Source organism: Catharus ustulatus, chromosome 15 (genome assembly GCF_009819885.2).
Source record: "Catharus ustulatus isolate bCatUst1 chromosome 15, bCatUst1.pri.v2, whole genome shotgun sequence".
NCBI lineage: Eukaryota > Metazoa > Chordata > Aves > Passeriformes > Turdidae > Catharus > Catharus ustulatus.
This window is the reverse complement of record NC_046235.1, coordinates 8,578,192-8,605,490: the sequence shown is the minus strand read 5'-3', so window position 1 is coordinate 8,605,490 and position 27,299 is coordinate 8,578,192. Positions and strand designations below refer to the sequence as shown.

General features: G+C 41.3%; 1 protein-coding gene across 11 annotated transcripts in view; it reads right to left on the bottom strand.

The window, feature by feature from the left end:
• Window positions 1–27,299, bottom strand: part of RAPGEF6 (Rap guanine nucleotide exchange factor 6) — a 129,682-nt gene that overhangs the window by 83,099 nt on the left and 19,284 nt on the right. For all 11 annotated transcript variants that reach the window (XM_033073095.1, XM_033073100.1, XM_033073097.1 and 8 more), the window contains exons 2-5: window positions 20,212–20,282; window positions 19,617–19,673; window positions 18,660–18,743; window positions 3,564–3,633 (exon numbers count right to left, since the gene is read on the bottom strand). In XM_033073095.1, the coding sequence (XP_032928986.1) occupies window positions 3,564–3,633; window positions 18,660–18,743; window positions 19,617–19,673; window positions 20,212–20,282 (282 nt within the window). The remainder of the gene's footprint in view (window positions 1–3,563; window positions 3,634–18,659; window positions 18,744–19,616; window positions 19,674–20,211; window positions 20,283–27,299) is intronic.

Below are 27,299 nucleotides of genomic sequence, written 5' to 3'. Positions count from 1 at the left end.
GAGGAATTCAGCTTCTCTGTGGATGCTGTGAGCCAGGTCCCAGTGTGGGAGCAAAGGGCAGACAGATTCCCTGGGCCACTGCAGAGCCAGCAGAATCAGGTTGCCATCAAGTCAGATGGAGACACTGTCCCACAGACTGCTTCCCATTATTTCATTTTTGATACAGTATCATAGTATTGTTAAGGCTGGAAAAGGACTCAAAAGATCATCGTGTCCAACCATGCCCCTAACCCTGCCAGCCCCACCACTAAACCAAGCCCCCAAGTGCCACATCTACACATCGAAGAAATCCTTACAGGGATGGTGACTCCATCACTGCCCTGGGTAGCCTACACCAGGGTTTGACCCTTCTCATGAAGATTTCCCTAAAATCCAACCTAAACCTCCCCTGGGTGGAATGGCCCACAACTTGAGGCCATTTCCTCTTGTTCTATCCTTTGTTACCTGGGAGAAGAGGCTGATCCCCACCTGGCTATAACCTCCTGTCGGGAGGTTGTAGAGAGTGATGAGGTCCAAGTACTGAGTCTCCTTTTCTCCAGGCTGAGCACCCCCAGGTCCCTAAGCTGCTCCTCATCAGACTTGTGCTCTTGTGCCAAGAAGTTTGCAATAGTACATTAACTATATCCTAATCAAAAAGTGTTCTTTATTAACTTCAAACACTGGCAGCAGCAGGATGCTCCCACACCACCAGCTTCACCCAGGCCCTGGCTGCCACACAGAAATCAAGGAGAACCATAAGATTGCCCTGTTTCACTCTGCAGTCCAAACCAGCAATGAAATATTTTCCACCCGCAAGTATCACACTCTTCTGATAGATCCAAAGAAGAAAATGAAAGCACCAAGGAACAACAGTAATGACACTTCAATACACCAAGACATGCTACAATTCTGGGCCATCTTCCTAAATGATAAATGGGGCTATTATTAACTCAATAGATTGCTTAGCCTCCAAAAATATGAGTTACAATGCCCATTCGCGCACTGTTATCCTCATTAACTTAAGTTGACCACATTTTATGGCCTTTAAAATGGGCCTGCTCCCAGAGGATTCCCACTACAAAACTGATTCACATTCTAAAATGACAGGAGATGAGAGAAAAAAAATTTAAAAAAAATCAGTCACCAGCAGGAAACAATAGAGTCCTTTAACTCCTTTAAAGTAGCTAATTAGTTCTTTTGTTTGAAGATAAATATTCACTATGTATTAAACCTCATTAGTATGTTGCAAATTAAAAACTAGATAAAATAAAAGAATTAAGATGAATTAATAAGAGTTAGTCAGGGAACTGAAACTCCAGTACACCTTGTGTCAGTGCAGATCATAAGTAAGGTACATGCCACCACATTGATGGTTTTTTCTCACACTATTTGAAGTGTTTCCTAGAAAATGCAGCTAATAGTATCTTTAGCTACATTTATCTGTAAAATATGATCATAAATATAATGAGAAAACTACTCTGCACTTTCAATTCTCTGATTTTCCTATGGAAAATGATACTGAAGTTCCAGAGAAGAATGTAAAATACTTTCAAGTGTCTCTATTCTCTCACTGGCACTTAATTACAGTTAAAGACAATTCAGGAGATTTTAAACAGAGCAAACAGCTGTCTGGGCAGTGTCTTTGTCTCCAGGAACACCCAGCAGTGTGCGAGGCTGCTGACATGGCCAATGCTGGCTTCCCCAGATACTGTGATACTGTGTTCCCCTGAAAACAGTAATCACAGTTGGGCCTACTCAAGTTACACACACAACACTAGTTTATTCAATAAATATTTCAACAGTATCAGTTTCTTTCTGGAAGCACACACTGCACAGAAGCTCCTTTTTTATTTCCTTTTTTTTTATTTTTAATTGCAATGGTAATATGACCAAAGAAGGATGTAGGTATTTCTTAAGACTTCCTTTGCCCATGAAACATTTTTACGTAAACTTATAAATGCACTTGCAGTGCAGTGAGTGAAGGCACCAGTCAGACTAGGTTGGTCTAGTCTTCCACTAAAACAGGTTGCTCCAAGCCCCATCCAACATTGTCTTGACCACTTCCAGGGATGGAGCAGCCTCAGCCTCTCTGGGCAACCTGTGCCAGGGCCTCACCACTCTCACAGGGAAGAACTTCTTCCTAACACCTAATAATAGATACGACTAGGAAGTGTTTGTCACTATGATACAGGAGCACTGAGGTGCAAGACTCAGCTCAGCCCAGGCACAGCACTCAGGCACACTCAGTATACCAGATGCTCAGTTCAGCACACCAGATCCTTGCCAGCTGCAATTAAGAAGTAAAAATGCAAAGCAGCAAATGCAAACCAGAGGGCCTGGGGCAGTCCCATGACATGGCTGTATACATTGCCACCCAATAGTCCTGTGGCATCCCTCCAGCCATAAATCATCCCCCCAGAATTACAGCTTTGTGAAGAGACTGGACAATCCAAAATAAAACTAATTAACTGTTTCACTCAGATCATGCAGAGAGGTATCTTGCACTCTTAACCTGCACTTCATGGCAAACTGTAGCTTAAAATACGTGCTGCAGCACAGAGCATATTACTGATGCTATCAGAGCCCACGAGCAGAGTCAGACTGACATTGCACAGAGCAAATTGCACAAAGGACAGCAAGTGGACTTGGTACAGGACACTGCTGACATCCCTGCTGGTAATGCACTGTGAGAAACAAATATTTTATGGAAGCTGAATATTTACATGCTCAGTAAGAGACACTGTCAAGTATTAGTTTTAATGTTACTGTATCTATATCTAGGGCAGTTAAATCAATAGCAGTCTGGAGATCAGAATCTGATTAACAGACACATGGGTTCTCAGCACAACAAATGGCTTTGTTTCAGCTCCATCAAAAACATCTAAGGTGAAAGTTGGAAGAGATCTGCCTGTGTCCCCAGGCACACTGCTGGGATACAACATCGGTCTTCACTATGGAAAAGCAATCCTAATATTCCAACTGATCACAGCATGTGTACAACAACCTGGGAAGGACTAAGCTACACTCCCTAAGCACGTATATATATACACATCTATATATGCACTTGGCAGTAACAAAAAGTGTTCTGAAGAAGCAGAAGGAATTCTGGACATGAAGGATGGTAACATCAAGCTTGGTTAAGCACCCTCATGTTTCTTCTCCTACCTACAAGCCTTCACACTATGTGGTACTGCAAAGGCCTGGAGGAAGAACGCTTTTCCACCCAGACATGACCAATAAAAGCCATGAAATGGAGAATGGGAGTCTATATAAAATATTCAAGATAGAAGGCTACCATAGACTGACTCAGGAATGCTCAGCTCAGCCATGACTGTTAGGCTTTTGAAACTCAAGTAAGCACAATTTTAGAAAGAAGGACCTAATCATCATCATCATTTACCCATCTAGATTAAATATATATAGCTACTGCTGTTACGAGAGCAGCCATATGTATAATTGAAATCAAGGCAATTTTACTGCAATTTCATGGAATACTTTACAATAAACTTTCTGCTGTAAAAGAGAAAGAATTTGCTGAAACCAGCAGTAGATTTAAATACATAAGAAAAAAAATAATGTCTTACCACAATCATTTCTGAAGGTTCCAGTATGATACATTCGCATCCTCGCTTTCCCCCAGACTGCTTGCCAAAACTAGAGTGGGATGGAAAAAAAGCAAACAAAAAGGAATGAGATGAACAGCCTATTTTACCTTTTCAGTAACAAAAATAAAAGGCAATAGTCCATGTTGTTAAAAACCAAAAAAAGAACAAAGAAAATTTGATGAAAACTATTCTATTACAAATGCAATTAGATAGTATCATTACCATAAAATCGTAATTTATTCAGCATCCCTCATCACAGCCTGCTATATAAAGTCCAAATATAAAGAATGTTCTTTTGTGAAATCGTTATTACTTAGCACTGTAAGTATTGTATTACCACTCACAATACATTTCAGTTCTGACAAGAAAACCTTAGTAAATTTTAATTAAACAGGCCTTGTAAAAACAAATATACATAAATTCCAAAGACTCCAAAATACTTCTCAGCACACAGCATTTTTAATGCAAGCTCCCTCAACTCTACATCACCCCTTCATCCTCCCAGCAAAGGGGGGAACAGAAAACCTCCTTTCGAGCTTTGAGTCTTAACCTGTGACCTCTGTCTTTATGTTGCTATTTGTACCATCAAAAGGAGTAGGTCATAGTGATGGCTTCTGTTTAAGGAGTATGAAAGAACAGAAATGAAACAAAGCATGATAGGCAGTATAAGACAGCAGCTGAGGAAAGTAGCTGAAAACATGATGTGCTTTAGCTCATCGACTAACAGGAGACTTCCTTCCAGACACTGAACAACAGAGGTGATTTTAGAGATGTCACCTCTGGAGAAGGCACCATACAACCAGATCTGAGGGTGCTGAAACTATCAGCAAGAGGACTGAGATAGACACTGCTGGGGGATGTGTGAGGTATGTTACAGACCAATAACCTCTCGAATCAATCCATTTGTAACTGTAGTGGTACCTGGAATTGAATATATCTGGCTTTGCATATTAAGCTAGCTTGTCTTCACTTTTGACCCACTAGCCTGAGAAAGGGAAAATGATTCTACAACCCCAGCTTATAAAATAAACTCCTTGACAAGCAGCACAGTGGCTGGATTAGCAGTTCAGTGGTTGCAGTTGCCAACTCAGACTGTCAACATCAATCACATTTTAGCACCTACCAGTAGGTGAGATAACTGAAGAACTGGTTAATAGAAAGCACGGATTAAAGTGTGAATTAGAATGAAGCTAAGACAAGGATAGAGACAAACCCTTAAATAGTGAGTCAGCTCTATCTGTTTTCACTGAGGTTATGTTTTAAAAAGTGTATCTGAAACTCCAGCCACACAAGATTTGAGTTATATACATAGTCATCTCAATGGCAAAGATCAACTGAAACCACCACCACCACTTTCTACAGAATGTTTTAACAGATTCGTGTTTATAAACAACACTCTACAACTTTTGTGGGATATATGCAACTATTGGAAAAGAATTTAAGGAACTAAACTGAAGCGAAAAGACTAACTAAACTAAACTAAGCTGAAGAAGGGGAGGTTTTGAGTAGATACTAGGAAGAAATTCTTCCCTGCGATGGTGGTGAGACCCTGGTACAGGTTGTCCAGAGAAGCTGTGGCTGCCCCATCCTTGGAATAGCTCAAGGGCAGGTTGGATAGAGCTTGAAGCAACCTGGCCTAGCGGAAGGCGTCCCTGGCCATGGCAAGGAGTTGGAACAGGTGAGTTTAAACATTCTTTTCATCACAAATCATTCTGGGATTCTCTGAAACTGTGAAGTTACAGTAATTTCACGAATACAAGCCGCACCAATTTGACCAAAAGTTTGGTGGAAACCCGCAAGTGCGGCTAATATTAGAGGGCGGCTAATACATGAACAATATTCTAAAAGCTGCCAACACGGAAGTGAGAGCCCGCGGCAGCCCCAAGCCAAGCTGGAGCCCGGCCGGCCCCGGCAGAGGTGGGAAAGCCTGGCAGAGGCGGGGCCAGCAGTGTGGGGGGCGGGCGGCTGAGCCTGAGCCAGCAGGGCAGGGCAGGGGGGGCGGCAGAGCCTGAGCCAGCATGGCGGGGGAGCCCGGGAGAACTGGGGCTAGCAGTGCAGGGGAGCATGGCAGAAGCAGGAAGCCCGGCGGGTGGGGCTGCCTGGCAGCGGGGGAAGCCCAGCAGAATGGGGGCCAGCAGCGTGGGGGAGCCCGGCGGTGCGGGGGCCTGCAGTGCCGGCCAGGGCGAGCAAACGCGGTGGCGGTGCAGACGGGAGGGGGCGGCCGGCGAGCCTGGCGGCGGCGGCTGGCCCGCCGGCAGGGCGAGCAAACCCGGCAGCGAGGCGGTGCTGACGGGAGAGGGGGGCAATGAGCGCGGCGGCGGCTGCAGCACCACCCGGCCGGCCCCGTCGGCAACCATGAGCGGGCCGAGCCTGCCCGGCCCCGCCCCGAGCCAGTAAAGCCCGCTATGCCGCGATCCTGTTACTAATTGGCCAATTTGTGAAAGCTGCGCACGGATTCTCGCGACGAACGAAAGTGCGGCTAATATTCGGGGTGCGGCTTATCTATTGACAAAGACAGCAACATTGTCGAGGCACCGGAAGTGCGGCTTATAATCCGTGCGGCTTGTATTCGTGAAACTACTGTACTCAAGTGAAGCTTCAGATTATTGCAACAAAGAAATTCTCAGTAAAATCCAGTTAGGATAAAGAATAACAATTAATAGGAGCATGGCAGCTTCCACTGGCAAGTTTTGGTTTTGTTAATGGTCTACTGAAGGAAAAGAAAAAATATTTAAATTACATGACTGCAATATAGTCATAACAACTAAAACTTTCTCACACAGACCAAACAAGCACAAATATCACAGAGAAAATTGGCATTTTCACACATCTATAGCAAGAAACTCAGAGTTCAAATTTTCATGTGTTCTTTCATGCTTTTTCCACACAGCATGTGATCCAGGTATGAGAGTCTTGTGTTTTTGCAACAAATAAAAAGAATGGCTTAACTACTCTCACTCCTACAACTGTCAAATCAGTTCAGAAAATATGGAACTATAATTTTTAATGTTAGCTCCAACACTGAGGTGAAGTGAAATTCATGTCAGGATTTCTCTACAAACTAAAAACCAAAGCAAGACCAACTTTGCCACGAGACCATTTTCAATTAAAAACCAAAAAAAAGTTAAATCATTTATAATTCTATTCCTTACAGTAGAAAACTAAAGACAAGATATATTCTTTTCCAAAACACTAAAATTATAAAGGAATTATGTGCAACTGGAAGTTTCAGGTTTTGCACCTTTTTAAAACCAGAAATAATCATTATCAGTTTTAAGACAGAACAGATTACTACTATTGCTACATCCCCTGTAGTTAGGAAAAAGCACTAATTTCCTGTTGCAGGTCATTCAAGCAAAGTATTTTTGTTGTGTAACAACATTTTATCAAACTCCTGGAGGTCAAGGAGTTGTTGTTTTCGCTTTTGTTTTGTTTTACATAAACACATTCCTGAAATTCAGCCACTGTCCAGCCTCCCTCTGCCTATGTTGCAGCATTTGCTAATGAAGTAATGGCAGTAAACACCAATGAGGACAAGAACAGCGTTTGGAACAAAGATGACGTTCTTGGCTCTATCACTTCTGCTCCATCAGGCACTTTACAATAACCAAACACTTGGAGAAGCATCAAGTTCCAAAGACAAAACCCACTCAGACAATCCTAAAGAATAAACTACTCATATTAATAAGTCAATAGGTTGAGTATCATTATTTCCTGGTACACACCAGGATAGTTTATCGATTATTTCACAGCAGTTCCACCCAAAGGAGGACGCTGCATATGGCTTTTCCCCCGCCATAACTACCACTTCGTCTTGAAAATATCAAATTTTAATATTCTTAATTTACATACACATGTTTTAGAGACATGGGTTTTAAATTTCTTAATGATCTATTATATATATTTCCTCTAGAATACAAATATTTAGCTTCTCTATCAGTTAAGAGGTTTGCTGACATCAGTATACTTCACTAATCTGTCAATTATAATCAAGGTTTCAGAACAACATCCATTCCTAAATGTTTGTAAATGGAAAAGGTTTAGTTGAACAAAGCTTTGAAAGTGCAGGAGAGAAAACCCACTTAGGAAACAAGAACAAACTTCAACACGGAATGTCCTTCCAAAGAAGAAGGAACATTTCTGTGACAGTAAATTACTTGGAGAAGTCTTTAGCTGGTGACTAAAGACCCACCCAAACCTGATCCATGCTATTTCTCCAAAGAGACAGCTCTGGAAAGTACATCTAATTCTGGAAGAGATGAGGCAATCTTATCTTTTGGTACTAAAAGACAATTTTGCTGTAGCATCAAGAATGCACAGTGGTGTCTGAAGGAGCTGTTATTACTCAGTCTTTTTGGTTACCCAAGTGGGCACTCAACAAGACTGTGACCATGGACGTCCCTTCCCACAATCAGGTTTGCCTCCTGGAAAGGTCCAATCCCAGAAGCCCATTTCAGTACTACTTCTTGCCAACCATCCCAGCAGCTTACCCAACCAAAACCACATCTCAAAAACACTACATCCCCCTATATCATGTGTGGCAAGATACATCAAAAAAATGGGAAGGACTCACAAAGGTATAGCATATTACACATGCTTTAGTGCTTTAAGCAGAATGGGGAAAAATAATCTGACTAAAAATTTAAATTAACACTGAAAGGATAAGAAAACATGAAACTAATGTAAATTAAGCTCTACTTACAATAAAAAAATTGTCAAAGGACATACTACCACTGGTATAATCATTAAAGTTTTAAATGATCCAACAATTTAATTGGCATTATTAACACATGTGATTTAAATAAGTCTTAAATTTAATATCATTCTATAGCTTGCTACTGCTGGAATCCAAGGAAAAAATCAGTAATATAAAACTGCACTACAATTTTTTAAATTTATAATTTTATTGTAATACATTTATTTTTTTATTTATAATTTTATTTTATGCTCCCGTCACTTAATATTCATCTATTTCATCTGCATCATTAATTTTCACACACTCACTCAATAGTCTACAATGCTGTCAAGGGAAAAAAATGTCTTCCATATACCAAAGGTAGATTTTTTTATCCTTGATTTATGGATGCCTCATTTGCAAGAAACCATGTTTTCCTTCTGATTCACTTCTACCCATAATTAAAAACGTTTGAGCAGTTGCATCCTCTGAGAAAAGAATGTAAACTGGCATGACATCCCACAACAACAATTAATGGGTGTTCAGCCCACAGGATCAGACTAGTGTGTACTCTATCACCATCTGTTGAGACCAGGTGGGGCAGTGATCCTTATCTCTCCATAGGAGATATTATCAGCTAATGGGCCATACGTTAAAATCAGGTGGGGCACCATCCATCCTCCAGGGAAGTATCTTCTGCTAACGGCCCACTGAGTCCCACTGTGTCACTGATAAAATTACATCATCCCATTGGGAGATGCTCCACCCAGCGGGAAGAGCCCAGCCTTTCCTACCAAGATAAAAATTGAGATTTGGAACACCAAGGTAGCCTTTTCCACTGGATTCCAGAGGGAAAACCGGACCTTCCCACATCATCACTGGACCTTTGGAGGAAAACTGCACCTTCTACAGGACCACTGCTTCAACTGAATCACATCTGTCACTGCAAGAGGACTGCAAACACCATTTAATGGGACTGCTACCAACACCCTGCCTGATGGGGTGTCAGGTTGTACTCTGACTTTGTCAGTGTTTTGGGTTTGTTCTTTTTAATACTGTATTTTTATTTTAATTTTCTAGTAAAGAACTGTTATTCCTAATTCCCATATCTTTGCCTGAGAGCCCCTTAATTTCAAAATTATAATAATTTGGACAGAGGGGGTTTGTATTCTCCATTTCAAAGAGAGGCTCCTGCGTTTCTCAGCAGACACCTGTCCTCCAAACCAGGATAACTATTTAGAAACTCCTCCATCATAACGTATTTTGAAGGCAGCTCTTGAAATGCGATGTGCACAAACACAGTTTTCTGAACACAAATATTTTGAAAATTCTCAAAATTTTTAAAAATTTTGAAATATCCAGCTGTTGTGCAACCAGAGTATTTGGTGATTAAACACATCTGGAATGGCAAAACTGACTAATTTAAGCAATAGTCATCACATTTTACTCAAACATTTCCTGCTATCAATACACTCAAGTCATTCAATACTGATAGCTTCTCATTCTTCATTACTCAGAATATCATACGTACATTAAAGGTAAAAAGCCTTGTCCTGAAGAGCTTTCAGCCTACAAACAGATGGAGGCTGAGATTCTCTTATTATTTGTTTCAACACTAATCAGCAAGCATCTTCAAATTTACAATATTGTACTACATCCTGAAACAATATTTTCAAACATTTCAGACCTCAATGGCAGGATGTCAGGCACTTTACATTCTATTCTGTATTTTCATGAACTACAAAATCATAACGTTATCCTGCATAAACTGGTTTCAATAATGCACAGTTCTCTGTGACTGTCAATAAAGCTACCTTTAGGAGTTTTATTCCAGTAATACTCAGTACTGTATTACATGTAGAACAGGGCCAGGGCCCTGATATACCAGTTTATCAAGATAACAAGGCAAAGGGTTTGAACATCTTTCGTTTTTATGAATGTACCTGTCTCTCAAACTGCTTGCCAGGTTGCTTTTAGATACATAATGACAAAGATAAATTGTACTCGCCACTGCAAAGTGAATGCCATAACCCCACTTATCCAGTAACCTGGATGCATTTCTTCCATGTAAAAAGATGTTACATGGAAGGGCACAGAAGGGCACAACTGGGCCTGGAAGAGACAAGATGTGTAAGGAACAAACGTTGTTTGGTTGCTTTTCTAACAGATGAAAATGTGGTTTCGTGCAAGTCGGGGGGTTGCCTACAAGGGCATACAGTGACAGGACAAGGGGGAATGGTTCTAAGATGAACGGTGTAGGTTTAGATGAGATATTAGGAGGAAATTCTTCCCCACGCACTAAAAGGGTGGAAAGATCCCGGCACAGATTGTCAAAGAAGGTGTGGTTGCCCCATCCCTGGAAGTATTGAAGGCCAGGCTGAGTGGGGCTTGGAGTAACCTGGGATTGTGGAAGGTGTCCCTGCTTATGGCAGAGGGTGGGAATGACATAAGCTTTAAGGTCCCTTCCAACCAAAACCATCCTGTGATGCTATAAAAAGCATTTCATTTTTCCTCTCCTTGCAGAGTACCTCTTGTGCAGAACAGTTGTTCCAGCAAACCCCTGGATATCTACTGCAAAGTTGCTGTTGGTCACATCAAAGAGAAAATGCATTCCATTACCAATGAATGTACCACACCACTATACTAAGGCTGGAATACCTATTAGTATTATTAAACACCAATCTAATTACTCTAAAAATATAATTTTACACTTCAATTTATTTCACTGTTCGGGAAGTAACACTGAGGGAAAACCCATGAAAGTTGCATAACAGGCAGTAACAGCTGCAGCGACTGCAGAGAGAAAAATCAGGATCTGCCCCTCCTGCATTGCAGTCATGACACAGGAGTATACTCAATATCAAAATCCTCATAGGAATAACCTGTTTTTCTGGGCAGTTCCACAGAGGTCTCAATTTCACTAGATTTCTCTCAGCCCAGCCATGATCTGAAGAATGGGGTTGATTGATGGAGAGTTGTCTGAGGCTCACAGGTGTATCAGGAGGCCTCACAGCAGCTGCTGAGCAGCCCCAAATGTTTCTATTTGTGAAACAGAAAAAGGAGATAGAAAAAAAGGTCTATCAGCACAGACCTAAAGTTTCAGCAAATGCAAGTGGCAGAGTTTATGTGATATGCTGTGCAAGTCCTGAGCTCTTCAAAGTAACTTCATTAGAAAAATATTATAATATTTAACTCCATCAGGAAACGGTTTAAAGGAAACCAAACACCACAAGATACATGGCTGAATACAAAATACCTATTTCAATTAAAGCTCAGTCATCAAAACCCATTTCTGAATTAGCTCTCAATAACAACATTTAGCAGATTTATCCCTTAAGCCTGCTGAAGTTCTAATTGGAAATTATTTTGGAGGCTGTGAAACATGCTACTCAATTTGCAGGCTGCAAGCTCAAGATCTCTGTATTAATTACTTTATACTCCAAACATGATGACCCTTTGAGGAAGCCTGTGTCTTGTCTACCACTTTCTGTACAGCTTTCCAGCTATTCCAGGGATTGCAAAGTCTTAGCAAAATTTTATTTTAGTTACAAACCACACACAACCCCTTCCTTCTAATTTCCTTTCTCTTGTACTTTAGTTTAGCCAACAAAAAACTTTGTGGTACAATCAGCATCCCTTGCAGTCCATAAAATTTCTAAAGGGTAGATGCTGTAAGGAACTATGAATAGACCAAAAGGAAATTACTGGTGCAAAGGAAACATGGACAAGATTATTCAGCCATATAGTTGTGACAGGTCTGAACACATTCTTCATTTTTTGATTTTCTTTGAAGATTAGTCTATATCAAACAAGATGCACCATGTACTCTTAGTCTGCAATGCCTTCCCAGCTGTTACTCAGCATCAGCAAGCCCAATACAAGTTGCTCCACTTAGGGAGACCAGGACACAGCTTCTCACTAGTGTGCTGCCTCTTCTCATCCACATTCCCTTTTCCCTCAGAGGGAAAGCACTAGCACTAGCTCTGACAGAAGAATTTAAATATGAACAACTCTACCTGAATTAATTAGTTTTACAAATACATTTATTGATAGCATTGCCAAATTGTTGCTTCACTTACTGGCTGTCAGGCAATGCTACAAGTTACAGCCACCACTAAACAGAAACTTCCAGGGAAAACATCACCTCATCCAGAGCTACAAATGCACTGAATAGCCACTGCTTTTATCCTGTCGTGAGTACTAAATCTCTCAGACCTGATAATCACAGGGATGTAAGCCTGAAGCTCCCTTTAAGAGAGCAGAGAAAATAATCCACAACAGTTAATTGGGAAGAGCTTTCCAGTGTGAAGCAAGCATATATTCAGAGCATGGTATCGTGACTGCAATATTTACAGTCACACAGGAAGAAATTTAAATCCCAATTATGGCAACAATTATCACAATTCATAATCTTATTGGCAACTGCCAGTTTGTCAGAAATTAGGTTTACTGTATGGCAGCGGGGACTGGCACACAGGGAGCCAGACTGTGGTTGCTGAGGGAGGAAAAACACTATTCACACTCCAGACATTGGGACTGGAATGGAGGATGAGGAAGAGCAGAGTTTGAGGCACACTGGGACAAACCTTGGATACAGTATGCACAGTCTAAGCAGTAGCAGTATTCAAGTTAAACCTGGAAAGGAAGGAGCAGGGGACAAAAAGACCAGTATACCTTGCACTGGCAGAAGATGGGAGTACAGGAGCTATGAGCCACTAGTTTACTTCTGCAGTGAATGGTACAAATGCACAAGTATTCACAGAAAGTGGCACTACAGGCTTCAGAAGTAAACCTGATCTGACTTTAGATGGTGCATGAGGTATAAATATGTCTGAGAACAAAGTTATACATCAAAATTAAAATTATGTTATTTTGTTAGTTTTTTAATTCTTCAAACTGCAAATCTTTAATCACACGTTCTTACTTTCCAACACTTACAGTCCCATAAAAGCACAGTATTTCCAGTGCTTCTGGCACTTCACACAGAATAGACACAAACACTGTTAGCAGTCACAGCCGGTTGCAAAATATTGTAAAATACTGTTACTCACAAATACTAATACAAAACAAGCTAAAAAGAATTTCAACTCAAGCTGTTGTTCATGATGCAAAACTGGAGTTCCACTTTCATTATGCCCATTTTCTTGATCTAAGCATTTGGGTCTTTCTCATTTTACTAAAGAAAAGAGAAATGGTTTATTGAGTCATTGATGCATCTAAAACTCTCATGAAGAGATACCACACAACCATGAGGCCATTTTAAATAAAGTACAGTAATTTCATGACTAAAAGCTGCACCGGATTATAAGGCACACTTCTGGGTGTTGGCAAATTTCCGAACTTTGTCCGTATATAAGGCACACCGGACTATAAGGCGCACTTTTTTTTTTTGCAGTGAGGATCCGCGCACAACAAAGTAACAGATTAGTAATGGAATCATGCGATTGCGGGGTTTACTGGCAGGTGCTCAATGTGCACACATTTTTCACGGATCAGCGTAGCCTTTAAACGCAGCCCCAGGAGCCCTCCCCATGCCACAGGCCCCAGCACTCCCGCCTGCCCCCAGCACCGGCTGGCACGGCTCGTGGTTCAGGGTTCCCGCCGCGCGGTCACGGCTCGGGGTTCCCGGCTTCCACCACGTGGCCGTGGCTCCTGCTGTGTGGCTGTGGCTCGGGGCTCCCGTGACACAGCCCCCCTTTGCAGCTTGCAGCTCGTACTTCCAGCTTGGTAAATTTCCCAACTTTGTCCATATATAAGGCGCACCGGATTATAAGGCACACTTCTGTGTTTCGATCAAAATTTTAGTCAAAAGGGTGCGCCTTATAGTCGTGAAATTACTGTAATTATTTTAGCCAAGAAATGCACTTCATGAATAGAACAATGATTCCAATTTTCTCCACTTGAGAGATTTTGGAAGGACTGGGAAAAAAGAAGTGTTTGTTTTAGTAAGACTACATCTAGAATTTTTCAAGAGTTTGTATTTTCCCCCTGGAGGTTCAATTCTCACAGCTGTAAGAGGCTGTCAGCCACATAATTTGCTTCAAAAGTTCCTCCAGGTTCTCCAGATATATCTGCTATGGCTAATCCTGGTGTGAGTAATCTCCTTCAAATATCCTGTTCACATGAATTATCTTTATTAACAAGCAAGGTTAACACAAAACCTCTTTAACTTGCTGATGCAATTTTCCTTCCACAAATCCATCAATCCTGTTCTTTTATTCTGGCTGTTGCTTTCAAGTTAGAAGCAAATTCTTCTCCTCCTATGACAAATCTATTACCAAATTCATTCTCCAGGCAATAGGGTAATCAGGATTATACCATCTTTGTACCTGGCATTACTGCCTGATCTGCCTCTTACCTTAAAAATCTTGCAGGACTTCTCTTATCATGAGCATCAGTATCAGAATACTGAATAGATTTACTGTTCCTGGATGCAAGATTTACTCCTCCAATTTTTAAACCAATTTCTGAATTACAATTTGAATACAAGTTCATCAAGTCAATTAAAAAGCCCTTTTCAAGCACAGTTTCCATCCTGACTCATTCAAATACCTAGGCAAGGTTAATAAAGCAGTAACTGTCCATCTCCTTATGTTTTCAAGGGGCTGAGCCTCTTTCAGGTTGGATTCCATAGAATATTTCATTTCAAAGAATTCTGCAGAACAAAAAACAAGGTTTCCTGAAGCTCTCACAGACAGTGGATGAAAGGGGGTATGCAGGATAGCATCTTCAGGTTAAGTTTACAGTTGTTTGCTACAGTGTCCTCCTATCCATCAAGGTAATCACAGGGCAGATGACAGAAAAAGGACAAGTACTGTGAGGATGTACCAGGAAACAGTTATTAAACCATAACCACCTTCCACTGACAATGATTATTTATGGAGACTGCAAGGATCTCACTAACAATCAATTTTAACAGCAGTTTCTTACATAATTGTTACACAAATGTCACTGGGCAGTTAGTTTCTAATGCAATGCTGGATTTTGAAAAACAATTGCTACATAAAACAAATTGAAACCAACAATTTTAGAAGAAAAAGGGACCTTAAACCCCATTATTGCCCAGAAAAAAAGTTTCCTCTAATTGACAAACACTGATATCCTGCTATTACAAAGTAAACTATTTTATAAAAACTGTTCCCGTATTCTGAAAAGAACCCTAAAACATACAGAAGTTCTTTAAAGACAAAGTATTTGTCAAATGTTGCAGAGGAAAAATATTAAGCTGAAATTATCAACCTGGCAAAGAGATAGCCAGGTCATGTGGCATGTTATGAACATCCAAGGACTGAGTTTCAAACTAGAATTTATTTGTTAGCTATTATATGTTTTACATAATGCTTCCATCTACCCAGTACTTCCAAAACAACAATTATTCAAACTTGGCTCTTGACCTTTTCAGAGTTCAAGGAGGTTTCCAGATTAAAGCCTAACTCCTCATCTTTGGTAGTAATCACCATTCTCCCATTAAGGATTCTATTTTGGTCCTCTTCCATTTACCCCCTGGACAACTCAAAGCCATCATTAGTCTCCTGCATCACTCCTGTGCAGAAGACACCTGTCTCCAACCTCACCCACCTCTGCTCACATGCTGATATATTTATACTATACTGAACAAGTCAAAAAGGTAGGATTTATCTGATGCCATGTCTGGGCAGCACTAAGCCTATCAGAAATCCAAGTGGCTGAAGGGATGTTCCCATTCCCTTTAGCAGCCTTAGAATACTTCAAGTGTGGCTTTTATTTAACTCCCTACTCTTGTCCACTACTTTACTGCTGTGAAAATTTTAAAAAAGCATGAATAAAGCAGTATCCCGCATAGCATACTCTCCCATAAAGTTTATTTCACAAACATATTACAGGTCTAGGATCATATGATCACCAGGCAAAGAAAATATGGCAGCAAGTTCTTATCTTTGTTTCCTGTGATACAGAATAGCTCCATAATACCTGAGGCCATGAGAGTAAAGGTAATATTGTGCTTTCTTATAAATGTGTAGTTAACTTTCCTTCCAGAATGACTCACATAATAAGAACTTGGTTGGGGACAAAGAATAGTGACATTAAGTATTACTTCAAATGTAATTAAAATGGTGCTAATCACAATTATGAAAGAATACTACTACAATAATTTCACGAATACAAGCCGCACCATTTTGACTAAGATTTTGCTCCCAAACCGGAAATGCGGCTAATATTCAGGAGTGGATAACACGTGAATAATTTTCTGATATTTACAACCTCAGAAGTGCCAGCCAGAGTGCCGAGCCGAGCAGCTGCAAAGCCGGCATTTCGCGATTGTTACAAATTGTTACTCTGTTGTGCCGCGGGTGGAGCCTGGCTCCCTGCAGGCAGCACGGGGGGCAGGGAGAGAGGAGGGAGAGCTCTCTCCTTCCCTCCTCTGCCGCAGCGCGGGGGAGAGACGGGGGGGGCCCCACTCTGCCATTGCCGCGGCTCGGGGAGGAGGCGGGGGCCCCACGCCGCCACTGCCACGGCTCGGGGAGGCGGCGGGGGGCTCCGTCCCCGCCCGCCGCCACCGCCGCGGGAGCGAGGGGGGCTCCGTCCCTGCCTGCCACCACGGGGCAGCGCCGGGCCGTGGTGACCGAGCCCAGTGGCAGCGGCGGCCGGCCCCCAGCGGCCCCGCCGAGTGGCAGCGCCGGGCTGGGCTACCTGGCCCCGTCAGCAGCCCCTAGCGGGCCGAGCCTGCACAGCCTTAGCTGAGCCAGTAAACCCTGCCCTGCCACGATTCTGTTACTATTTGGCAATTTTGTTGCACGCAGGTCCTCGCTGCGAACGACAGAGCGGTTTATACTCGGGTGCGGCTTATTTATGGACAAAAAACGAAATATTTGCCAACACCCAGAGATGCGGCTTATACTCAGTGCGGCTTGTATTCATGAATTTACTGTAACTTATCTAAGGTACTATTTCATATGAAATTAAACTGTGTCTGGTGACTGCAGCTCCCTCAACTAGAAATGCGACTGATAAGTTTTTCATAACAAAGAAAGTAACTGAAGTTTATCCCACTCTATAGAAAAAAAGGTATTATATTTACACAAACATGACTGTATTTCAAACAAAATGGAAGTGAGCTGAACACCATAAACATCTATCAGGAATCCATTCTCCTCCTTTCCACATGATCTCACTACTTAAGGAGACAGAACATCCCAGGAACCACCCTTTGTAAGCTGTACTCTGCCAGCAGCTCCATCTAACAGAACTCTGTGACCCTTTTACCATCCTCATGATCCATAATAAATGTAGCTGTAATCTTGTGAATTAACTATAACAGGTCTATTTTACCTTTTTTTTTCCTTTGCGTGTAGGTGATTTACTTCGAGTTTTGCAAAACAATGATTTTAGAGAGTTTTTACGCAAATACCATCATGTCACATCCTCACTTTTGGTACTCCTGAACTTATAATTGATTCATCATAGTAGGATTTTGGTGGAAAGAGACCTTAAAGTACATCTCGTTCCACCCAATGCCATAGACAAGGACACTCTCCACTAGAAAAGATTGCTCCAAGCCCTGTCCAAATTGGTTTTGAACACTTCCAGGGATGGGGCAGCCACAGCTGCTCTGGACAGTTTCACTCGAGGACCTTCAGTCACTCAAGGAGCATTAAGTGTTTAATACCCAGCCTACAATTAACTGAGTTGAAAAATTCAGTCCTATATGTTCTTACTAGTACTTACTATGAAATTCAAGTATATGGAAATATATGTAACCTGGAGTTGGCATTAAGTCTATCCGCTCACAGTCAGCTCATGCTGAGTCAAGTGAAACACAGTGAAATAAAAATGAGTGATTTACAAGGTCAAGTTGAGTATTACTCTGGGTACTCAGGGTACTACTTGCCCAAGTTCAGCTCAAGTCTAATAATGTTCTTCAGTGAAAGCATGTCAGTGCTCACTGTGTCTCAACCCTGAGACACAGATGAGCTCCTGGCACAAGCTTTCCACAGCCAATGCTGCTGGTCCCTTCTGGTTTCACATAAAAATCATATATGCCATTAAATACAGCCTCCAACCAAATGGCAGAACCTGTGTGATCTGCAGTTGTATTTTCGCAGCGGGGAACTCTATTGAGAACAATCACACAACACAAATTATTCAGAGACCCCAAGGTAATAAGCTGACTACAAATTCTTTTTTAAACTTAAAAAGTAAAACTAGATTAAGTATTTCACAAAGAAATTTCAACATGCAGAAAAAATCTGAGAAAATATAAATTGAATTAGCTGAACATTTCTTTCACTATCAAACTTTAGAAAAAACAAAATTATGAAATAATTTTTTAATTCTCTAAAAATTACAGTAACACAAATACATAGGAAGCATTTATTTTAAAAATTTGTCTTAAATAACAATAACTCAATTGTTTTACACACCTGCAAGGTGGCAAAAACATTGAATCTTTCATGAGCACAGATCCAGAAAGCAGGATATACCAGCATCTTGCAATAGTTTCTGAGCTGTAAGAAAAGAAATTAGTGATATGTACTTCTCTTTACATCACCTTAGAATTATGTTATCCAAAATATTATTGTAGTAAAATAATGATTTATCACTCTACCAGTTCAATATGTAAGAACTGGGAACTCCAACTGGACCAGGATTTTTTTTAAACGTTCACATAAAGAATGATTTTTATAATTTGCATTTGACATTTAACTCAGCTTAAAAATTTACTTTATTAAAATGAAATTTTTAGTGAAAATATTTTATTATACAGAAAGGCTATAAATACAGGACAGCACACAGCCTCGCACCCACCACACCAACTAGCAGGGGGTATCTCATTTAGACTCGGGTGTGCTAGAAGCTGTGCCTTTTACAGAAAGCTAGGACTACCTGGGAGACGATAAACATGCCATAAGCAATGCTAAAATATGAGAAAAATAAAGTATATTTGCCTCCCAGCAAGAACCCAGAGAATCATAAGCTAAAGTACTAATTTTTTGCAATGTAAAGTGATGGTGTTTGAGCTCCATCCCCCTCCAGCACAGGCTGCTCCAACAAGGAGCTGTGCAGGCAGTGCCAGCTCCAGGGATATAGTGCCACCTGCTGAATGTCACCAGGGCTCCCACGACTGCAGAGGAGACTGTCTACCTTTCAGACAGCTCCTGTCACTGACACACACACACACCCCCTCTGATATCCGTGGGAGCCAGGCTGAAAACTCATGGGTGCCTCTCAAACATCAACACTGCACTACTGCTAAAACCACTTCTGCCAAAGTTTTTAACCAATTATTGACAATAACTGAAAAGCAAATTACATATAACAATATGCAAAACGTTGCTCACGTTTCTGCTGAAGAACTCCAACAAGTGCTATGTACTCACCAAAAGAGAACTTGGTTGCCCTTGTACCTCTCATAGCGGGCACTTGATGACATTATTCTGAGGGAAGAGGAAGAGAAGTTTAAATTCAATTTTAATCCCCAAAGATCATAAGCCATTGATCACCACATTTCAGCAGAATCACTTTCAAGCTTTAAGATCTCAAATTCAACTACATTTTTTGTTCTAAACAAAGGATGTGCTTAACAGGAGAATTCAAATTATTATGGTGTTCTTCATTATCAAATTACCCATAGCAACAGAACTGAAGGAACTAAGCACTTTTTATGCTTCATTTGTCTTCCATTTTATGGATTCTAAGACCATGTGAATGTCTGAAGCATCAAAAATATTTTGTAATCTGGAGTTAAGACAGGGCACTGTCCTTTGTAAGCAAATAGGAGTAAGCTCTGCCTTCCTTCTTAGAAGACCTAATTAGTTTAGATTCTTTACCACATTACTGCAGTGACTCAACTCAACAATGGATTTAGCCAATGCTCAGCCACCTCAAATTGCAGGCAGACAAAAGTTCTGCTTATCTCCACAAAAAAGTCATAGATGTAAGTATGCTAAAAAAACAAACTGCAGAGTACTTCACCTTAGCTGATGTTCCCTGAAATGTGACAGTATGTCCAGTCCATGAAGGAAAGAATAGATAGTATTCAAGTCCTAAAAATAAAAATAAAAAATAAAAATAATAAAAAATAAACAAAAAATAAAAAACACACCATAAGCAATCTATTCATTCAGTGTTACTTTTCAGATTCTGCAGTTACACAGAACTAAAGAAAACCCAGATTAATAGATAGGTCAGGAGACACACATAGATTTGAAGAACCCAGTCTACAGTTGAGTTGTGGAAGTGAAAAGAGTGAAGTGTAACTTCATAAACAAACATAAACACTGACCTGAAAAGAAAGATTTATTAAAAATGTATCTGAAAACATTATTTATATGAATAGAAATACAGCAGCAAGCAATACGTAGAATAAGAAAAATAGAACAGGCCTCTTCACCCAAGGTCAAAAATCGTTGAAACCTTCTAAGATCTCTTTAAAGAAGGAATTTTTCAAAACCAATGAAAACCTAAGCTGAGAACCGAGAACCACCAGGTTACCTTTTCATAGCAAAGGGGTTGTATTCAGAAAGAAAAAACTCTTTCATGTCCAGCCCAGACGTAGCTTGCAAGCCCACTACAAACTACACCATCCCTTGCTCAGCCCAGTCCATGTCTGGAGCGAACATCAAAAAGTACTCCAAAATACGCTTTGACAAAAATGAAAACAGTAAAGCCTTAGACGTCTCTCACTCCTACTACCACTAGTCAGCATCACACCAGTGTCTTCCACTAGCAACCACAGAAACAAAAATATTAAAACATGAAGATTATTTCGCTTTATAAACTGAACTTTACATAGAAGCTGTAACTAGCAGATACAGCTGTTTAAACTTCTCACCAGACAGAATCCTCTTCAGTCACAAAAATATACATACTGATGGTGCAGACCACATGGCAGGGAACAGCTCACTAGGGCTATTCATCACTTAATTTACTGTCCTGAACAGGTGGGCTGTTTAGAGTCAAATACACACACAACAAAATCATTATTCACCACAGGGCAGTTTCTCTGGTTTGGCCCTAGAAGGTACATTCTGAATTTTCAAGTGCTGCATTTATCCAGTGTTTACATAAGATAAATCAATACGAATGCTGGCCTCAGAATTTACAATGGATTTACTTCAGAAAAGTTCTTTAGCTTCATAGTCCATGTTTAGCAACATAACTTATATGGCCCATTGTATCAAATGAAAGGTCAGACATAATCGCAGACCATGAAAAATCAATAAAACTCTGATTTTTTTTTTTCTAAATGTCATTACTGAATCCCATGAAAATTAAACAGACGGCGTGAATTTGTAACACATTTACAAAGTACTAATTTCACACAGTCCAATCTCATTTTAATCCTCCAAACTGCCACAAACATGATTTAATTAGTGAAACTGTTCAGGAGCACTAGCTTTGGATAGACTCCAAACACACCGTAGCCTGTCAGAGGTGGGCACCTGGCAGCCAAAGGGTCATTTCAGATAGCCAATGGCTCCATTACTGAGCTTTCCCTGTTTCTGGGCAGGGAAGTACCTCAACTTCTCTACCTGAAAGTATTACACACAGAAATGCAGCAGCTATATACTCAGACCATGCAGTGGCATAGTAGTTAATATCTGACTCTGTCAGGCCAAAGGAAGGATACTCATAACTCCTGTAAAAGTTGGGCAGCCAGGAGAGAATCTGTATTTGTTTAAAATTAAAGCTGAATTTTTTAAGTCTTCATAACTCATATAAGTTTTCCTACATTTTTCAGTACTTTTTTTACATAACTGGGACTAACATGTAACAGAACATCTCAAAAATGTTTTAGATAAGCAGTTCTGTAGTTATGAATTACAGAAAACTGTAAGCAGAACAGAGCTTATGTTCCCCTTTTAATCACAAGGCTTTTAACTTCTGCATATGAAAAATGACCACATTCTGACTTGCAAATTCTCTGCAACTCCCCAGAATGCAGCCTCTTTGCAAGCTGACTCAGCCTGGACTGACTCCTGCACTCCACCTGCAGCACACAGGACTGCTGTACTGATCCACTGAAGAGCTCAATGAACAAACGGTTGGTAAATTAAAGAGATAAACATTTGCTTAAAGGGATACATGTCTGGAAAGCATCCTCCAACTCAACCTCATCTGTCGAGATGAGCAGCAGCAGAGAGCACAGCAAAGGGAAGGCAAAGGTTCCTATAACCTCACCCAGCAGAAGGCATTTAACTTAACACTGCCAAATACTACTGCTCTAATGTTGATAAATGTAATAAACTACATGATAAATGTAATTTGCTACACAGTCAGGTGATTCATCAATAAGCTAAACACATTGGCTACTCACACAGCACTTTCTATAGGAGGTTTTAAATCAGAATCTGTAACATTTTCCCTAAAAATGACTTTTAAAGCAAGCCCCTCTCCTAGTCATGCAGAGAAGGTGATTCTGGGTGCCACTGAGCAAAAGAACTAACTCAGCAACCTCCTGGGAACGGCTGCGAGGTGCCTCTTACTGCCAGTACCTCAAACATATCCATCTCACATGTCTTCCATGTCTTGGTGAAAAAAGCCTTTTTTGGCTTGCTTAAATAGACACAACTAGGTAGAATTCCTCCTCTCCCTCACGTGCTCATTCATATTCTAACAGGAGGGTATAGCACCTGTGGTGCATATATATCCCAGTTTTTCCTCAATTAGAATTACGTATCACTCATAGTTTGTGAAGTTTTCTTCAATACTTCCCACTCATTTTAGACTAAGTGCTTAAAATAGCACTGAAATTACATTTGACATCCTGTACTTAGCATTTCATTCTGTATTTTTGGTGACAAGGAACATCAATTAATCCGAGGGCTGCCAGACATGGGCAGGAGCTGTGGCCACCTCGTGGACAGAGGCTGAAGTCCAGCTACACCACACTTCCAGAAATCCTCCTCCAACAGAGCTGAAAGCATTTATTTCTCTAACTCAAAGTTTACAACCGTTTCTAATAAGATTTTCAGTTTCATTTTTAAAAACAGATTTATTTCATCCCAGTAATTATAAACAGTGGACAAGCACATAGCCTCTGTACAAAGGGTAAAGTTCATTTTCACAGATAGTTTTCAATACTCACTATGAAAACTGATGCCAAAGGGCAACATTCAGCATCGTATCAGCAGAACACAAAACATTTGCTGGAATTTTACAGCCCCTTTCCATATCCTTCTTTAAAATTTCTTTACTAACTTTTTACTGTCAAAATCCAACCAAGACAATTATTGATGAAACACAATTTCTTCACATGCTCAGAAGAGAGAACAAAGTCAGTATGATTTTATTTTGCAAAAATCATTTCTTCAGAGTTTTTCATCAGCTGAAACAATAGCTGAAACTACAGCACAGGTTCTACCTGCAAATGCTATGCCCACAACACATTCTTCACTCTGACAGAAAACAACCTTGACTAAGGTTATTTACAGAGAAAGTAACTCACTTTACCTATCCAACTAGCTAAAACTGCAGTTCCACCAATTCAAAGGAAGGTGAGAAACTGGGCAAAGATTAATCAGGCAGTTGTTAATCCTGTTAGAAAGGAGATTTTCTATGCCATGGAGAAGAAACATGAACACTGCAACCGCCAGGACAGATCATTCTTTGCCTCCAGTTCTCACAGCAGATGTGTTTAAAAAAAAGCAGAGGACGTCTGTGCCTTCAAATTCTTCTCATGACAGAATACAGTGTATAAAATAGCATGTGCTTCAGCAGCAGTGCAGAAACCAAGGGATGGCTCTGTGGATGGTGTTGTTATCATAAAAGCATGGTCATCAGCAGCCTCAGCTTCCTTCGGCACCAGTTTTTATCATCTCCAGCACACACACTCTTCCAGCAAAGAGCTTAACCAGCTGCTAAACCAAAGGTAGTATAAAAACACAGAGATTTTTGTAACAATATCACACCATATAAATATGTATTCTTTTATGGTAGCATCCTCATCACAATAAAGTTAGAAGTGAGCCACCTGAATACCCAGATCACTTCTCATTTTTCCTGCCAGATGCTAACTCTCAGAGATACCATAAAGGAGAAAATAAAAGAAGCATCAACTAAAAACTTACCACACAAAAGTAAAGCCACCAGCTAACTACCACCATCACCCGTTCACTGCAAAACACTTCTTCGAAAATACAGTAATTTTACGACTATAATGTGCACCGGGTTATAAGGCGCAATTCTGGGTGTTGGCAAATTTCCGAACTTTTGCCCATATATAAGGCGCACCGGAATATAAGGTGCACTTTTTTTTTTGCAGCGAGGATCCGCCGCCAGCTCCCCCTGCGGGGTTGCTGGTCGAGGCCCTGCCTGCACCCAGCTGCCGCGGCCCCACCTTCACCCAGCTGCCGCGGTCCTGCCTGCACCCAGAAGCCACCGCCCCGCGGCCCCGCCTCCCATGGCCCTGTGGCCCCGTCTCCACCCGGCTGCCGCGGCCCTGCCGGCTCCCCCCACGGCTCATACTTCCAGGTTGGCAAATTTCTGAACTTTGTCCATATATAAGGCGCACCTGATTATAAGGCACACTTCCAGGTTTCCATCAAAATTTTAGTCAAAAGGGTGCACCTTACAGTTGTGAAATAATCTAATTTGCTCTTTTTTGCAAAGACGGTGAAATATTAGTTTCCTAATTGTAAAGATGTAACTTTTTAAAATAAAGAAGTAAAGTCAGCCAGAAAAATCATCAGGAGAATATAATCCAAACTCAAAGTTTCTGAAGAAGTGGTGGTCACTCTTATGTTTCACTACCGACATATTTTTAAAATATGACCTAGATCTGGATGCTTCTGAACAAGCACCACAGTGCAGCAACACCAATGATGAGCAAAATCAGCAAGTAGGTATCACTTCCTTTTGCTTCACCCTCTTCTCACCCAATCTCTGGCCTTTAATCCAAGGAGCATCTTTACAAAGCTCGGAATTAAGGCTCCAGTAGAACAACAGCGGTCTCAAACATGGAGTTCTGACCACAAAGATTCCCAACCAACAACTCCAGCCAGAACAACTGTAATACACGTGACCACGAGCTGCATCCAGATGCTTTAAGTCCACAACAAGGTCCAAGACAAATCCTCCAACAGTGTTAAAAGCGGGTAAAAGCAGTGCAAAAAAAAAGAAAAAAAAAAAGTTCTGAAACAAGGATGGAATGACTGCATCAAAAGCAACTTTACCCCTCAAAAACATAAACCAAAAAACTAATGCTTCACTTTATGTGACCCTGGACAGGTGCTCCAGTAACATGCTATTAATATTATTATTATTAAAATCTAAACAGGAAATCTAGTCTAAGGAAAATAAATTGTTCTGAAATTACCTCAGTTGTAAATTCTGATTAATCTCACATAGAGACAACCTCAGCAATTGCAATCAGGTATTAGGGATGCTGAGGAAGCAATAAATCCTCAGAGACTTCTTTTAGCACTGCCTGTCATGTTATGTCCTTCATGCCAGCAGGCAGAGTCAGCCCAGTTCCGGAACAGCTGCATCCAGCCCCAGCCTGCCGGCACTGACCGTGGGACAGCTGCTCACTGCAGCAGGGCCAGGACTCAGGCGTGCTCTCAAATCCCAGTGAGCCTGGGCTTCATAGACACCCTAAATCCACTCTGAACCTGAAACAAGGGGTCCCAAAGAAAGCAGACTAGCAATTATTCAGTCAGTCGAGAGTTTTGCTCAGGGAGTGAGAAAAGAGCAGAAACCTGCGCCAGAGCAGCAGCACTTCAAAGCTCCACGTAAAACCAGCTGTGTCAGCAAGTTCCAGACAGATTGCTCTCACATGCAAACCTGTCCCAAAGAGCTGCACAAAACCTGTCTCTCAATCCACCCCATACACATTAAATTCCTGTTGCAAGAACATATGCTTGGCTCTCTCAAGGCTCCCCACACCCAGCCTACGCAGGCTTCCGAGCCACCCAGTATTCCCTGGGTTACATATAAGAACCTGTTTCTACAAAAGCACAAAGAATGACTGATGGGATTTTGCATCCATTCCTTTTCTGAGCTAAGGCAGTTAGCAGGATGCATTTCTTATATGTTTCAGAGCAAACAAAGTATTAGTATTTTCTAACAATCTGTCAGAGATCCAGTCATATTACAGAGAATATACTTTAAAAGAAATAGACACACATTTCTGCCTTTGAACCAACAGTTAAACCATATGGCAACAGCTTCCCAAACTCCAATGGCATTCAAAAAGACCATCGTACAAAATCCTCCAGGAAAGGAAGCCGCATGGTTGAAAGGTACAGTAATTTCACGATTACAAGCTGCACCTGATTACAAGCCGCACTTCCGGGGTGTCGGCAACATTTCGTTCTTTGTCCATATATAAGCCGCACCGGATTATTAGCCACACTTTCGTTCGCAGCGAGGATCCGTGTACAACTTTCACAAAGTTGCCAATTAGTAACAGAATCGCGGGATCGCGGCGTTTACTGGCTCGGTTTGGGGTCGGGCAGGCTCGGCCCACTCGGGGCTGCCGATGGGGTCAGGTGGCCCAACTTGGCACTGCTGGCCCCACTGCTGCTGGGCCCCCAGCCGGCACTGCCAGCCCCGCTGCTGCTGGGCCGCCCTGCCCTGGCCCAGCACTGCCCTGCCGCATTTCTGGGTTGGGAAATTTCCGAACTTTTGTTCATATATTGGCCAATCCAGATTACAAGCCGCACTTCCGGATTCAGACCAAAATTTTAGTCAAAATGGTGCGGCTTATAATGGTGAAATTACTGTACCTTCCTATTTGTATGCTGCTTAGCTGCTTCTCCCTTTTCAGTGCTCTGAGCAGAAACAAGGCTAGAAACAAACTCCAGCAGAATCAAGCACTCACTTGGTATCAGGACAAGGATTTTAATAGCCTCTTGGACAGTGTCTGAATTTCTCTGTATTAAAGTTGTTATTTAAAGTGCCTAGATTTCAGTAAAGCAAACAGAGGTGATTCTTGGAACACAGAGCACAAGCTGTGTAAGCTCTAAGTAGGAGGCTCCCTCCAGCCCGATGCCATTACTTGCTTCTCAGTGATTCAGCAGGTTCCTTATACAGATTGAATGCAGTTTTTATTAGGAATC